The sequence below is a fragment of the Equus przewalskii genome, chromosome 17, assembly GCF_037783145.1.
Source record: "Equus przewalskii isolate Varuska chromosome 17, EquPr2, whole genome shotgun sequence".
Taxonomy (NCBI): Eukaryota; Metazoa; Chordata; class Mammalia; order Perissodactyla; family Equidae; genus Equus; species Equus przewalskii.
In genome coordinates, this window is record NC_091847.1 from 63,678,225 (window position 1) to 63,695,657 (window position 17,433).

Genomic DNA, 17,433 nt, shown 5'->3' on the forward strand with positions numbered 1-17,433 from the left:
CTGTATAGACTATGTTGTGTTTACCACCAATATCTAGTTGCCCCTTTACCCCTTTCTCCCCACCCCTACCCCCTTCCCCTCTGGTAACCACCAATCTGTTCTCTGTATCTATCTGTTTGTTTGTTGTCATTCTTATTTTTTTATCTTCCGTATATGAGTGAAATCATAAGGTATGCCCTCTTTTAAAAATTATCTTTAGCTAGTTCTTTTCCTTCTTTTTCTTTGTGCTATTCAATACTACACAGTGGAATATAATGGGGAAAGAAGACAAAGCCCTGTACATTCTCCTATTTTTCAGCATCCTTTTCTTTCTTTCAGCCTAGGAAGGAATTTGCATACACTGCATTTATTTGGAATCTTCTAGCTTAAAAAACAAATTCACAACTTTTTAAAAATTGGTTTATGGAAGGATTTACAGGTTTATTGATGACTTCAGAGAGGGTAACAGAGATGAGAGTCACTGATTTTAAGAGTTATTCCACTGATTACTGTAAAGAATTATGTTTGTAAGTTAAATTATTCAGCAGTCCAGTAAAAATGAATGAAAATCAACTTTAACTCATAACTTTAATATTTTCATACAATCAAAAAATAGAGATATACATTAAGTAGGCATAACATGAGTTGTTTTAATTGTCCAGAATATCTTGGGTATGTTTTACAGAATAAAGAAATGGTGCTTCCTATTAGCAGATTAAAACCAAGAGAAAATTAAAACAAATTCACATTTTTAAAAAATTGTTAAGCAATAAATACAGCACTACAGCTACAATTTTTTCTATGTACACCAGATTACATCTGAACAAACATTAAATTCCAGAATGGATATTTTATGAATAAATGCACTGGAAAATAACTGTATAAAATAAAAAAAAGATAGATTAGAATTTTTAAAAATTAAAGTATGACTTATACAGTACTTGCAGGAAAACAGCAGATCCAAATTTTAAAAGTTAGAAATTCCCAAAATTAGTTTTTAGATACCAACGAAGTTTGCTTTTAAAAATATTGATTGTACCTTTTCTTCATGAGTAAGATACAAAGGAGATGTTAATTAGCACTTCAGCTTTAGAGAAGACTAATATTTAAAAATATTACCCCTAAAAAATGTGGATCAAAACTGAGACTAATTAATCATGGGCTGTCTCCACCTGAAGACTGTTCAATAGGTGAATCTTGGCCATAAAGGAAATCTGATCGAAAATTAATATGACAACAGCACAGTAAAAATACTTGACAACCACAACATGATTTTAACATGATAGCTGATAATGCGATATCTTCTACTGTCATTTATAGGTGAGACTTGACAGTTTGTCTGGAAGGATGCTGAAATATGTGAACAGCATCAGCAAAGGATTTGAATCTGCGTCTTTGACTAATAAATAGCAAAAGAATCAATTTGCTTAACAGAATTTTTGTATAATTTAGGCAACAGAAAGTCCAGAATAGCCTGCATTCCTTTTTGTGACAGCGTGCTGTAAAATTCACAAATTTGAAGTTCACTTAATAAAACCTTTACACATATATAGATAAATTATAAATTATAAATGTATTGACTAGGCCATTTAACATGCTAATTCTTACTAATTTAGCTAATTTTCCTGGACAATTTCAAATGATTTCTGAAGTCACCATCTATTGACAGTTTAAGAAACAACCTATGATGACTAAGTCACTCAGTTTAATCCATTTTAAGCAGATTGACCCACTGCAAAAATGCATACACATAATGACTTCTCCTCCCAAAATTGACTTTTACTAATTGAAGGCATTTTTGTTTTTCAGAAATTTCAGTGGAAAATAACATTAGGGAAACTGAGTCCCATTTAAATGTCACTTTAATTCGTTGGCAAGATGTCCTTCCACCTTCCTTTAATTATTTCATAAACGTTCTGACAAGTCTTCCTCAATGATGGAGTCAAGTCTTTCACTGATTTATCATTTATAGTAGCTCTATTAAAATATTAAAACATTGTGTATGATAGATAATGTATTGCCATAGTTTTTTAAAAAATAGCCTGAAACATTTCCAAAGCTGTGTATCTTCTTATAGTAAAAGTCAGAAAAGTAATATTTTTAATGGGGTAAAAACCGTAAGAGTAGTGGATTGGCATTTATTACAGTAGGAGTTGTTTATATTTTCTGGATTAGAATGCAAGTTCATCGTCAAAATAAAAAAAAGAAATATGTCAAACATACCTATTCTTAAGGTATGAATCATCAAAGCTAATATACTCAATAAAACAATGGCCTTGAATTTTTTTAATAAATATATCTTATCATAGATATTTCTGATATCTTAGTTTTTAAACAAACTTCTGATGCTGGCATCTGGTTGTCTTTAAAATATTTACCAAATATAGAATTCCAGACTCTATTTTATTATAAAATCAGCCCAGACATAGTATCAGATATTAACATGCACACATTGTTACGTTATGTGTTTGTTTTTAAAAATCTTACCTAGATTGTATGTATTTGATTTGAGACTATAAAATAGAATAACAAAGTATTTACAAGCTCATTTTTCACAACAATTTTTTTTACAAACTTCCAAGAAAATAAGAAATCCTTCATTGATTTCCTTCATGTAAAATACCTGCTAATTTGTCTACACAGTAGAAATGGAAGGGGCATAGTTTCTATTTACAGATACAGGGAAACTGATTCCCTCCCACTTGTGTAGTAAGATAGGAAATAGCTGCAAGGTGTTCTGTAGTATCAACAAGGTGTCTCCCTGATAATACCAAAGTGGAATTGCATATTATAATACTATCCATCAATTCTCAAAAGCAGATATGACACAGGGGGGAGCTGTGACATATCAGCAAATGAGTAGCCAAAAGCAGTTCTGCTCAATTGCCTTCCTTGGGGAGAATAGTGTGAGCCAACAGGAATAATTAAGTCTTTATCTGGTCCGTTGGAAAGGGGAGACACAAAAAGGGCTAGAACACTTTCTGGGCAAAAAAATCAAATGCACCAATGAATATGGGATAAAGATTTTAAAAACAAATGAAAAGCTAATTTTCTCTCCAAGTCTATAGGCCTTGGCTAGGTCTCTTTAGGCAACAAGAGTAGAGTGATGCCCAATGTGTATGTGGACTTTTACAGTCTTATTCATTTGTGAATTCATGCAGTGGTGTGCTGGAACTGGCTCACACCAGCCTACAAGAGTTGATTGTGTTTATATTTTCCCAATTCCACATTCAGTGATGTCAAGTTGACAGCTTAAAATCAGCCGTGGTAAGAGTATTTACACCGCAGAAACTGGCAAACGTTACACATCAGAGCTTTGTTTCCCCATAGAGCTGCTTGTTAAACATTATCAACACATTTCTGACTTCATGGAGGGTTTTCTTTGTGGCATTCAAAAAATTCATTGAATATCAAAGTCTTCTAGTTGTAAAGTCATGGATCCGGGTCTTTGAGATAGGAGTGGCATAAAATAGTTAAGTAACCCTCCCTCCATTATCAATCATATAACTTCCCTGGCTTTAAGATAATATTTTCAATATCAGGCATGCTTTTTCCATTTAAGTGTTCGCTAGGATAGTCATGACTGTAACCTGTACCATCACTGATTGTTGACACTGTGTAAGATGCAGTACGGAGGGCATCTGAATGGGAAAAGCTGTTTCCAAATTGGATTTTATATTGATTCCAGTTTCTTTTCAAAATTGCTTGAACCTATCAATCAAAAAGAAACAGAAAGACAAGAGCAATCCATTAACTGAAATGAAGATATTCTATTTAATACTACAATAAATTATGTAGTATAGCTTTTTTTCTAAAAAATGCATTGATGTTAATTAGTGACTAAAATTGCCTTATTTCCTTACTTAATTTAAAAAATAATTGAGCAAGCCATCTTTACGTTAGGGAATTCATTGCAATTATTCTGTACTTTTAGACTCCGTGAATATTTTTCTTTCCATGCCTTATCTCTGAAGCTTTAATAATGCATAAGAATGTATTGTTTTTGAACAAATAGTTAATCCAGACACCCCATTTACAAGCTTGCATGCACAACATCTAGCTTTATATAAAAATCTTTACGAATAAACTGAGAAGAGAATTAATGGTGCCCCTCTGCCTGGATGAATTTGAAGTTTATCAACTCTTCCTTGTTCTCTGCCTGGGGTTAGAGATCAGGCCTAGGTAAGCCATATAGAGTGACTTTGGTTTTAATTGAACGTAAGACACCAAGGTGATTTTCTTCACATTGAGTCAGCGAGCACAAATGGGAATATTCAAATACATCTCCAACTCGATCACCTGGACACTTCCAGATGTCTGATGAGTGAGCAGACCAGCTTGGGGCAGTCTGCTTGGGGCTGATACATTCTAGGTTATGAATGTATTAGCCACATCCCTGTAACCTGATCTATGTCTTCCCAAAGCATGCACAGCTTTGAGTTGTCTTCCCCAAACTCTCTACTGCTTTTTGACCCTTTGATTTCAAAGGAAATCCGAGCACCTAAAAGCAATTTTCCATACAGTATACATGTATTCTGTAATACATATAATTCATGTATTACAAACATACTCATGCAAAAATTGTTTAACTTTCTGCTAAGTATATAGAAGTCCTCAACTTTTTATTCACTTTATTCATGTGTACACCTCAATATTAAACTTTAAAATAGGGCTGGCTTATTTCAGTCTTCTCATTTTCCTGTCAAATAGATCAAGAAAACTTCTCCAAATTACAAACAATCTCTAGCAAATATCATGGGATACTTTAAAGTCTTGTTAGTGTCTCCTATACTCTGTTACTTAAAATGAACAGACTGTTTTATTGTCTCATTCATGTTTTATCATGTAGAAAAACAGAAGAAACAAATATGAAGTCAATGAGTTTCTTTAGTTAGAATTCAAAATGAGTTATTAGAATTTCGTGGTAGCTTTGCTATCCTCTGTAATTCAAAAATCATGTAATTAGAAATACAATAAATTGATTTTAGAAGTTATATTATTATGAAACTCAGAACTTCAGGACTTTCAAGCTTATTTCTATATCTGAAGGAAATAATTTATATTTATATTTATGTAAATTTTCTTTGAAAAGAGTATTTATAGGACAACACATATATTTATCTGGCAAAAAAGTTACACTTTGTTTCCCTCATGGTTAAGTAACGTATTTATAAATTTTGCAAATAATAAATATAAATTAAGGTAATTTACAAATAATATCTGCATATGTAATATCTTCAAGAACACAAGCAAATGACAAATGGAATGGCTTTAGAGTGTGACTTTTAAACACATATTCAGGGATTTAAAGCAAAAATGACTTTTGGCCAATTTTCTAATTATTTCTGCTGAGAATTGGTTTTGATCCTAGTTTTTATGCTAAAATAATTTCTCCTCACTTTGTTACTGAATGCTGGGCTGATTGAATACGTACACTATATAGTTTCTGGTTGAAAGGAAGAGGAATGTAGCTCTGTACCAAAGATTCTACATAAATGTGGAGAAGAAGCTGACAGGAAGAAATATCTTAGCTGTGAACATAGTACTTACAGTTTTAAAAATGAAAGCTTCAATTCAATTCTAAAAGCCACAATGGTTTTTGAAATATCTGAATGGTTTGTTCTCGAAACATCTAGTTTGACTAAAATCATCACCCTATTTCTTTCTTGACAATAAATCATCAGAAAAACCATGGAAAGTTTATGTCTTGAACTGTGGGAATTTATTTACTGAAGTTAAAAATAAACCTAATTAAGACCCACAGGCCTTGTAGACATCTGTTTGTTTATATTATCCTCTATAAGGATGTTATGTTTTCCATCTGCTTCCTCTAATACAATATCACACCTGTTCAACAGAACATTAAAGTGGCCACTCTTAATAAACTTTTAATGTGAAAAAATTAATGGAGAAACATAAGAAGAAAAACTGCCTTTGGAAGGGAAGATAGGCTGGTATTATTAAAGATATGAAAATATTTTTCATTATTTTACATATGAGTGTTATATAAATAGTAAGGCCAACTGTTTAGAATATAACATTACAACTTTATATGCCCATTAGCACCTGATAAGGAACCGACTCTTTACTCCTTAACCTAGATCACTGAGGAGATATTTAATAAAGCTTCATATAAAAATTCTACCTACTTCTCATTATAGAATGTGGGTTTGGTTATTTTCAACAAATCTTTCGCTCACCCTGTAAAACTCTCTATGCTCAGGTGTTGTTAAATATACCCACGAGACTAGGGGGGCCCTTCTGAGGACCAGAGTCCCTAGTTTACGTTAACAGTGTGCATTTTTGTCTTAGTGGACTAGAGATGAGATGAATGGGGCCTGAGCACTTGTCAAGTCACAGTTATTTAGTGAGAAATGCAAATAGGATTATTGTGGCTAAAAAAATAAAACGTGAAAGTAAAGAAATAGAGATATTAAGCTGAAGACAAGCCATTTGACCTAATGTGTAAAGCAAGAAGGAAACTAAGCCTGAGCAAATGATTTTAAGAAGTACGGGACATAGTTGGAACCACACAAAATGAATCTGGCAGCTGTAGCTTCGTGTTGTGAGAGTGGGAAAAACTAAGAGGCAAAGAGACAAAGAAGGAGGGATTATAGCATTTCCTAAGATGAGAAATGAATCATACACAAACAGGGATTGTATCTCGAGAGATGAAGAAAATGGGACAGATATTGAAGATGTTGTGAAGAACTGAAGATTTGGCAACAACTTGGCTAGAAGGTTTTATATTATTGTAATTTTCCACTGCCAAAATTTCCTCAATTTTAGGACATGGCAGAAGATCAGAGTCTGCGTCTCTTTTGCTTACACAGATCAAGTGCAACAAGAGTGCTAGGCATTAGTTTGGATATCCCCTGGGCACTCTTTCTAAATAAAAGGGTCACTTTGACATTTGATTCCAATATGATTAATGTTCCCATTTGTACACGTATTTTTGAAAATGAGTGAGGGCAAATCTAACAAGGAATCTGTAATGTACTAAGAATCTACTGAGGGTGGAGCCTGGTGCTAAAAACGTTGCATTTCTAGCTTTCATGAATCCTGGTGAGTCTTGTGTAGGAACTTGCTTTGATTCCCCTTTGATAAAGGTAGACACTGAGACTCCAGGAGGTTAGGAGTATTACCCAAGATATCACAGCCAGGAGCGAAGTGGCATCTTTAGGGTTTAAATGCATTGATGTGGCAGTGACTTTATTCTATCCTGCCTCAAAAAATATTTCACTAGTGATTATGTTTTGTACATTTAAAAATTACCCTTCACAAAAATGAAATCTGTTTCTGCAAATGCAGAGGTGTATCTTTCATATTTCTCTCATGTTTTTTGGCACGTTGTCCATATCTCTCTCATCTATATTTAACTGTAAAATCCTATATAGGCAGTAGATAAGATTGTCTAATTCAGTTTACACAATAAGAAATTTATAGAGATAGGTAATAAATGTTGTTTAAATTTTGTTATCAAAACAAATGAGTTATCTATTCTTCCTAATTTCATTCTCTGTCTATATTTTTCATTGACTTCAGAAAAACAGTCACTCTTGTCCTCCGTATAGGAGAAAAATCATGGAGGCATGATTAAAAATATGCACTATAGTCTATTATGCTGGACAGTGCTACACTCCATTTAAAAAATATATGTATGTATAAAATAAAGATCTACATTTTAAAATTAAAATGTTTTAAATTTAATGACAGAATTAAACATGAAATATTATTATATGCTGAGAAAGTAATCAAATATTACTTAAGCAAAGGAAAGCAATATTTTACAGTTTTTCGTGACATGTATATGGTTTCCAATGTTGATTCATTTTACAGGAATGATTCTCATAGTTATGCCAACTGGTTCTACGTGTCCCCTATCTGAAGCTTCGTGATAAGCTTCATAGTTACCAAGCATCCACTTCTCACTCAGTTACTGTCTGGATTTCTAAACTGTAGAATTTTGCCAAAATCCTCCAACAGGTTAAAATTTGTCAAGTAGATTAAAACCATGTAAAGAGGTGAATCAGAATGGCTCAAACCACTGAGCAATAGCACGACTCATATGCATAAGAAATATGGTACCAGAGTTTCTAAAATGCCTGAAACTTTCCATTTAGGAAAGCCTTGGATGTAAATCTTGAAATGTCTGAGAGCATGTTGCCATATTACAAATTAGAGCATTCTATTCTACTAAAGTTCCTAACCCACTGCATCTCTTCCCTGTCTAACTGAGTTTAATTATTTTAAATCCTTTTATATACACCTTAAAATTGATTCCAAAGACCACATTGTGGACCAGTCAAAAAAACAGAGAAAAGGAGAAAATGAAAACGAGCCAATTCTATTTCCTATTAGAGTGTGTGTATTGTTCTATGACATGAAGTGTTGCCTAGCACCATACCTAGGTCGAAGTACAGACTTAATAGGATTGTTCAAAAAATAGGTCAAAAGACTGGATGAATAAAGTCACTGTGGAATATTGTAAAGTGAAGCTGAATTTGCCCTAGTCTTCAACTCCAATATGACCTGAGCTTTTGGGAAACAGAATTGCATCATGAAGAGAGAGTCTATGATTCTTTTTCCTGACAGAAATGGAATTTGAAAGAATTGTTCCTAGAGAATTTATAATTCTCTCATTTTTTAAAGAGAAATATATATTGCAAATATAAAATGATAAAAGGAATAAAATCAATCACCATACCTCTCCATTAAAGAAGCAGAAAATTGTAGAGACCAAAAGACCCTATAAAAGAAAAATAGAATTATCTGATTTCAAATGGAAAAGAGACATTATTTGTAACCAACTTGCTGCATACATAATAAAAACAAAACCAAAGCTATATGTAAGTTTAATACCAGATTTCGCAAGCTGCGTTCCTGATTCAAGAACAGCATACTGATAGTGCATAAGGATGTGCATGATGTGGTCGTATACCTCCAAGAACACCATACCTGATAGTGCATAAGGATGTGCATGATGTAGTCATACACCTCCTCTGCAATCCTTCCTTCGGGTCGCCATGGAATCAGCACAAACTCAATGCCAAGTAATGGCACCAGGATAAGCGTAGCCCTCACAGCTTTCATGTAGAGATTAGATTCTGCTTGGTGAGTAACTTTTAACTTGGTGATGAGAACACGTACAATATTTAATAGGAAAAAAAGATTAACCTAAAAGAAAATGAAATGGTATATGAAAATTATTTAATATTAAGAAGCATTATTGAGGATCTTTAATTTTATACATCTTGGAATATTTTCAATGTGCAAGAATAAAGGGAATATTTGCCTAAGATATTAATTTGTATTTCTGGAATTGTGATTTATTAATTTAACAAGTACACCAATTTTAATGGACTTGGATTTTAGAAAAATAAAATTATGGTGGAAGTAATATGAAACACGTTCAGTTGAGGAATACATGAGTGTTTTTCTCAGCTCATTTTCTTATGAAATTTTTTGAATTTTGCTATGGTCCAAAAATTAAAGCTTTTGAATATTTTCAGCTCAAAGGAAAGAACTGTTTATTTTTTCAATTGTTTAATTCTTTCAACAAATGCTTATTTTTTAAAGTCCCTTCTCTGTACCAGTGTCCACACTAGGTACTTTCCAAATATATATTACACCATAATAACAATTTTCATCTTTTTGGTTTATCCTTCCTGTGTTTCTTTTTGTAGCAATAATCCTCAAAACTTCCCAAGATATTATTGTAATCCTCTTTATCTTTTTGAGTAGGCTGAATCACACACTTGAACCAGTTGATATTCAACCTAGATCGTCCTAGAGATAAAAAAAATCTTGGCACCTCACACGGCCTTCTGTTAATGACTTTCTGTAATTACATATTTACTGTGTGTTAACAACATTCCCCAAGAGAAAACATTCTCTTTAAAAAGGAGACATAAAACTTCAAAAATATAGTCCGGATAACTAAGTTACTCAGAAAACGGACAGAGTTCTGCTGAAATACATTTCTTTCTCTCTGATTACTTTCTCTCTTTCTTATCTTTATCCAAGTCAACATCTTTCACATCTGTTTATTTTCTCTATGCCCATTCTTTACGTGTGGACACTAACTCCAGATGAGACCCTTAGGACTCCTATGCTATTATGCTCTTTTCTTTTCTTTTTTTCTCACCTTGACTTCTACCATCTGTGCTTGTTTAATAATCCAAAAATTTCAAAGTGCATACCAATATGCAATTGATACCGCATACCTTAATAAATTGGAATAATAACGGTAGCACCTCATTTAATGTAGAAAACAATGAACAAATAACATACATTTGCTGATGTAAGGCATGTGTTATGAAAATAACTGGGCATAAAAACATTCCACTATTATTCCTAGAGAAGTCAATGGAACATATGCTTCAAAAATAGACAGCACGCTCTAATCCTGATGGAAACACATCTATGAAAAGTAACATGGTTACTGATACAGGAATGTCTCTGCTAAAGACAAAAGCAGAATAAGCCGTTTCAACAGGTGTAAGAATGAAACATGACAAATCAACACATCAGCTGTTATTCCGCCCATCCTACTGCACTCCCTTCGTGAGCATTCATTGCTGTTTTAAAAGTTTTGACTAAATGGAAACTACTAACAGCCCATAGAAGAAAAAATAATAATGCTATTTTACCTGCTTATAAATTTAGAACATGAAATATTTTATAATCCTAATATGCAAAAACCATAAATTATAAAAATCAGAAGAAATGCTGCAATTTAGATGCCCATTATATGAAGCTTTCTAAATGCCAAGTGCTTCTTCAAAATGGTAAGTCTGATTTAAAATGTGAAACTAGAAAATCATCCTACTTCACTTTTTGCAAATACTTGCATTTATTTTAAATAAAAATAGTACAATAATTTTAAATTTCAGATGAACTATGTCTGAATCTCATCTATCTTAGAGCAAAAGTAGTTCAGAAGAAAGCTGTTTTTACTTGAACGCCCATAAAGTTCCCATAGCTAGGAGGTACAACAGGACATTTTCATGTCACGAGACCAACCTAAGGTCATGACGGGAAGCAGGGGGAGTCAGCACCGTGGCGGTAGGAGGATTCCTGGAAACCATTCTCATTCTAGAACAACCAGCAATCACTTCACCGGGCACCAAAGTGACTTAAGCATCCCTCGCTAAACACAAATTGAATGTATCCCCTCTCAACTTCCCCTTAGCAGGATCTCAAAACTGCTGTAGCCACGCCTGTACCACCCTGCTCAAGGACAAATGTGACAGAGGAAGTCCGAGTGGAAAGAAAGGGATTGCAATTGAAATATCTTATTTATACAAAACATATGACCATGTTAAACAATTGCTTGTGCCCCTCCCAAGACCTTGCAATTGGCCAGGACCAGTGAGGAGCCTCAGAGCTTAAACAAGGACAGAACAATTTGTCCTGGTAGAAAAATAGGCTCCTAATCTTTTCTTAGGCCAAGAAAATGCAAAAAGTTACAAGCAAATCATGTGGATTTCACTTCCTGTCTTACTGAGCAACTTGACGGGCTATCTTCCTATGTGACGTTTTACCCCAGCTGGGCCATCTACTCTTGCCTCTCAGAGTGGATGTGGACAGGCTTTTCCAAGGATTGTTAGTTGCTGTTACATTTTTCATTTGCTGAATGTTTTTACTTATTTCCTGAACCACTCTGATTTAGGCATTTGAATCACATACCCCTCTGCAGACTCAGATCTCTGGTAATAAAATTTTGCCTTGTATTTGTTCTGTAAGCTCTGGGTGGTCCAAACAATGGATCTTAACTTCTTTGAACTCTCCTCCAAACAGAACCATGGTATCATGTAGAAACTACAAGTGAGCGTTTTTTCAAGAGTTTGTTATATATTCCAGGCACTGTATTAGTCATTTAACAGGATGCATCTCATTTAATCCTTACAACACTCTGTGACGTATTTATTCTTATTATTCCATAATCACAGATGAGAAAACAAAGACATAGAGCAGGTAAAAATAAAATCAAACAGACTTGCCCTGAAGCACAGCCAGCAGTGGTAGAGCTGGGTTTCAATGCTGGCTTTTTCAAAGAACACAAAGGAGGATGTCTCAGGGTACAGCTTAGACACCGTGTGTCAAAATGTCCCTAGCATGTGCAAAGAGCAGGGAAAGGAAATTCTCTCGCTCTGAAATTTTCAGTAGAATCTACATTAAGGCATGTTAAAATCTCCATAAGAGATGTAAGAAATTCCATGAGTTGATTTTCTGAACTGGCTCTCTTGTGTGGCCCAGAACAAATCAGGAATTTGACACTTATTACATGCCTTATACATGCCAGGTTAAACGCTTATTATGTATTAACTCATATAATTCCTTGTTAAAAAAATTAAAAGTCGCTATTATTAAATTCTCTATTTTAAAAATGAGAGACTTGAGGCACAGAATGATTAGTTTAATTCTGTAAGGTCACACAGCAGGTAAGAGGTGGAAGAAGAGTTCAGAATTTACCCTCTAATTTTTAAGACACACTTTTGAGAATTAGTTAACAATAATACATTTGAGAATGGCTTGAACAGTGTTCTAACATAACTGGATACTAAATTGCAGCTAGCAAATATAGTAAAATAATAGAAGAAAATTTGTCTAAAAAAGAGTCTGAAAACAAGGGTTGGAGAGCTTCAAATTTTGGCTTGACATACCACCTTTGTCTTTTTGTATATAATTAAATATCAGCTGTAATTACAGTCTTGAAGACTGTAATTGCATTCTGGTCTCTCATGCTCTATGAGAGAAAGCATGTTAATTTGGATTAATTTATTTCCCCTTTGAAACAATGTAATGAAAGCCTTGAATGTGAGTTTCATTTCCCTGCAACCACCTTTAAAAATGTCCAATTGGTGCACTTGTATTAAGTAATGATCATTATAATAATAAAACAACAGTTTAAGCAATACTCTCTTTCCAAATTAAAGTCTTTTCTTTATAGGAATATTACTGTTATTACCAACATAGGTGTGTAGGTGTTTCCAGTTTGCCCTCCCTAGCTACTAGAGCCAGCCTCTGCCCTTCTCTGTTCTGCCCGGTGTCCCAGGAGGCCCCAAGTCATCTCTGAGAACTGCGTCATAACCCAGGCTTTCTTGCCTCTGACGTTTGCTGCATTTGGTCAACGGGAGGAACCAAGAGAGAGAAGTCTGAGTATTTCTTTCTCCTTCCTTTGCTCTGCAGGCTGTGGTTTGGGCAGTGGCTGTGTTCCTTTACGCAGGACCACCTCCCCCAACACTTGCCCAATTACGGGAAGTGTTCCGTCCCCTGTTTAGGTCTAGCTGTAATAACAACTTCCCACTGTTGGTTCTTGGTGCCTCACCATCCCTTATGAATTAGTTCCTTTACTCTTCCTGCCAGCACCTCAAATATAATACTGTCATTAAATCTTCTTCAGTTAAACACTGGCAGCGTGTCGTCTGGATCCTGAAGAATACCATAGGCTAGATGACTCAGAAAATAAAGTTGAAATATGAGCAATGAGGAAAAAAGAAGAATTTTAATTACATACCAGTAAAGCAGCACAAATTGGGCCATGGATAATGTAGAGGAGATGGGTATCAGAACTGATCCAGCAGCTAGGGGAAAAAACAGAAATTATATTGAAGATTTTCATTTTACGTAGTTCCAATAGAAATCAGAAAGAGAGATTATCTTACTTGTCATTGTAATATAAGCTTCTGGCAACAGCATGTATACAAGCAGGAATCAGTGGAAATCCTGTAAATATTAAAGAAAATGAAAATAAATAGGCAACTGTCTCTATCAATGGAACTCCTCAAATAGGTCATGAAATATGAAACACAGAGATACTCTACGAGCAAAATATATATATATATATATATATATATATATATATATGTTTATTGAGTAAATATCATCTGTATACTCAAGCAGTAAATATGGTAAAGTATTAGGTATTTGTATTTTGAGGTTTGTGTGTATAAGTTTTCTTCTAATAGAAGTCATTTTGAATCAATGGGCTCCAGAGCCTAAGTTCCTAATTGTGCTGCCTAAGCCTCAAGGATTCGAAGAACCCCAGCATTCACAGATTTTCTGTGAGATGGAGTTGGCCAATATTTGGTAGATGATCTGATGTGGGAAGAAGTTGAGAGCAACTGTGTGAAGAAGAAGAGAAGGAAGAAAGAGATGATTTGTGTATCAGAAATTTTGCATGTTTTGAGCATTCTAAATCAGATTTTTCAAACATGAAATGAAGAAATATATAGGTCTCTATTTTTACAGATATATCCCTTTATAAAGGTAACCCGAATGCACTAAAGATGGTGTGTGTTTGTATACGTCTCTGTATATATCTATATCTATTATCTGACTGTATAGATAGGTGACGGAAGATAGATAGATAAATAATATAATTTCAGTTATGTTCTTGGAAACTAGTCTTACTGAATTCATTTTCAGCATTTTGTTTTGCATTATTCCTGTTATTTTTTTAATATGCTAGAAGTGAATCATTGTTTGCTTTGTGAATAATACCATGTCAGCAGATTGTGTGGAAAAAATAGATCTTTTGCACGCCTTTATTCAATAACTGATCCCTCTTAGATAACATTACAATATATTTTTTTAAACAAACATTTTTAGAATGGAACATCAAAGCTGGTTAAGCCCAATGCCGTCAATTTGCACGGGAAGAAAAAGGAGATTCAGAACACTGAAAAGACTAGATCCCTAATTCATGATTCTAATTGTTGTTTTAGTCACTACATATTTAGCCAAGATACACATCGGAATATTAAACAGAAGAAACCCACAGTGTATTATTAATTGACCTCTGACTACTGAAAACAATGAGTCAGTGGTACTTTGTTTAAATATTTCAATTTGTAGCAATAAGCAAAGGTTAATCACCTGATATTGTTTAAAAATGATTAATAAGTATGTTTTTGTTACAAAGGAACTCTGCATCCTCCAAAAGCTTTCTTAATAAGGTGAATCAACAGATATGTGTAATGGCACTTACCCCAGCCAAGAAAATAATACCACATCAAGTGTTGCTTTTCTGCAAACACAGCCACCACAATGAGTGTGTGTAGGTAAATGCCTTCACAGAGCATCCAGAAGTAATTACAGCCCATCAGGTAATGATGAATGAACTGGGACACTTTACAACTAATCTGGGAGAAAAAAAGAAAGCAATCACGATTTAGTTGTTTATGAATTCACAGGAAAAGCAATAGTCTAGTTTAGCTCAATTATATAGAAACACAGAATTTTCTCTTCTCTATGCAAAATCTTAGACACTAATGATTCAGGTTTGTAAAATGCCAGCCTGCATCCTCATCTAATGGTGCCTCTAAAGCTTTTAGCCACTGACTCTAAGGATTTATAATGGCCCCTCCAAGGAAATGTGTAAATTCTAAATTTACTACATTTAGTGGGTGTATATTTTCCTAAGGTGTTTTAGTTATTATGCAATTATAAGTATAAAAGTGTCACACATGAATGACTTTACACCTGTTTTAGTTATGTCATCCCGAACTCCTTGATTGTTGCATTCTGTTGGAAAAATCTCAATAATTATCTTAATAAGTTTAAAAGCAATTCATGAAAAGTGCCCAACTCTTGGAAAGTCTTGCATATTATACGCCACCACGACAAATATTTAGTAATCTAATGAGCTCATAATTTTTCTTATTCAAATGCGGTGTTTGAGGGTTAGTGTAAGTAAAAAGAAGAAAATGTTATGGTTTTCCTTCCTCTTTTCCTGAAGTTTCCACTTTCTCTTCCCTTCTCTAAGAGGGAACTTCAAATATAGGGTAAAGAAAACACAAAGGAGTAAGAGACAGTTTACTCCCTTAACAAGGGGAATAAGTTTAAAACTCTCCTAGAAATACACGGCCAATGACTCCCATCAGCTCCAATTTCTAGTCTGGGACACAATAAATGTTTAGTAGCAATTTCTATTATTTTTGAAATAAATATTTTTTTCACTAAAAAGAAAATTGGAAACGAAATGCACTGGAAAATAAATACTGGGTTACCATAGAATAGTAATAATAATATTTTCATATGAGTTAGCTTAAAATACTTTCAATACATATTGTTTTATTTAAACCTCAACATAATTCTCTGAGGCATGATTTATCACTAGTCATACATCTGAAAGATAAAAAACTGAGTACTGGAGAAGTTAAGTGATTTGCTAATATTCATACGACATCAATCAAAGCTGTACCCTGAACACAAGTCCTGTATTTCCAATTTTGTTCTCATGACTATACACAATGCCTTCTAACTGAAGGTCATTTACAAAACCTATTGTGTCATTAAATACATCTGCAGAATGCGTGACATTAAATTTTAAATAACATACCTTGATGTCAAACACAATATTATATTAACAAAGTCCTCTCGAAGGTAAAAAGGAGTTATTCAACTATATTATATAGAAATAATAGACTTCAGCTTCAAATTTTTATCTGCATAGTTTTTAGATATACATATATAACTGGGTTTCTAACTCCTGATATTATTTAAAAAATTAATCTATAAACTATTATGATAAAAAGAACTTAAAGCACGCTTCGGAAAAATATTTTTGTGAAGGCCATTGCTGATATAAACAGACAAGTTTTCCTAGACTATATTAAAAATCACTATATTACAGTTTGCGATTTGTGTGTTAAACACAATATCCTTGTATATAAAGGTAAGATTTCGAATCTCTTGCTCTGCAGCTCCATGACAAAACTCTGACTCTCCTTGTTTTAGAGAAATTCGCTCAAAAATGGCAGGACATTAGTCAGTTTTTTGTACGGCTAATTATACCCAACGTGTTTCCTCACCCAGTGACTTTAGAGTGGAACATAGACTAGATTAAGCGATCCGGATGCACATGTGCAAACAATGCAGGGAATTTTAGAATTTTGGAAATTACCCTAAAAACACACATAAAACACATATGAGAGTATTGTTTTTTGACCCATTGAGTGAAAATTCCTTCCCTTTCCTGATTTCAGTAACTGGATAATCTTTAAAAAACCACTTTATATATAAATATATATATATATATATATATACACATACCCCTCCACAAGTCCACATCCAAAACTTAAATATGGATACTACAAACATTATGAAAGCAGATGATTTTAAAAACTTGAATTTATTTATGTTATTTGTGCAGATATTTTCATTTAAATATAGCTTACATATGCATATAGCTTGCATAAAACATGTATATTTGTATATATTTGTATAAGTAAATTTTAGCTTATGTTTTAAAAATAGAGCTTTTATGTTATGACAGTCTCTGTGCTTATTTTTGTGTGTCTTTTGATACTCATCCTACAAATTGTGCTTCTAAAAAGCCTGTAAGGAAACGATTTATAAATGTTTGCTGAGAAGATAAGGACATGATAGAGCACTTTAAAAATGTTATGTTAATAAAGTTTAACATTATATAGACAATGCATAATT

The 17,433-nt window shown here is 33.6% G+C and overlaps 1 protein-coding gene across 3 annotated transcripts in view; it reads right to left on the reverse strand.

Moving 5' to 3' along the window:
• Nucleotides 1–395: 395 nt before the first annotated feature.
• The window catches only part of CALCRL (calcitonin receptor like receptor), a 103,243-nt gene continuing 86,205 nt past the window's right edge, over nt 396–17,433 (reverse strand). For all 3 annotated transcript variants that reach the window (XM_008518558.2, XM_070580396.1, XM_070580395.1), the window contains 6 exons: nt 14,975–15,128; nt 13,650–13,710; nt 13,502–13,568; nt 8,938–9,156; nt 8,687–8,728; nt 396–3,690 (listed from right to left, as the gene is read on the reverse strand). In XM_008518558.2, coding sequence (XP_008516780.1) covers nt 3,475–3,690; nt 8,687–8,728; nt 8,938–9,156; nt 13,502–13,568; nt 13,650–13,710; nt 14,975–15,128 — 759 coding nt within the window. In that variant the 3' untranslated portion in view covers nt 396–3,474. The remainder of the gene's footprint in view (nt 3,691–8,686; nt 8,729–8,937; nt 9,157–13,501; nt 13,569–13,649; nt 13,711–14,974; nt 15,129–17,433) is intronic.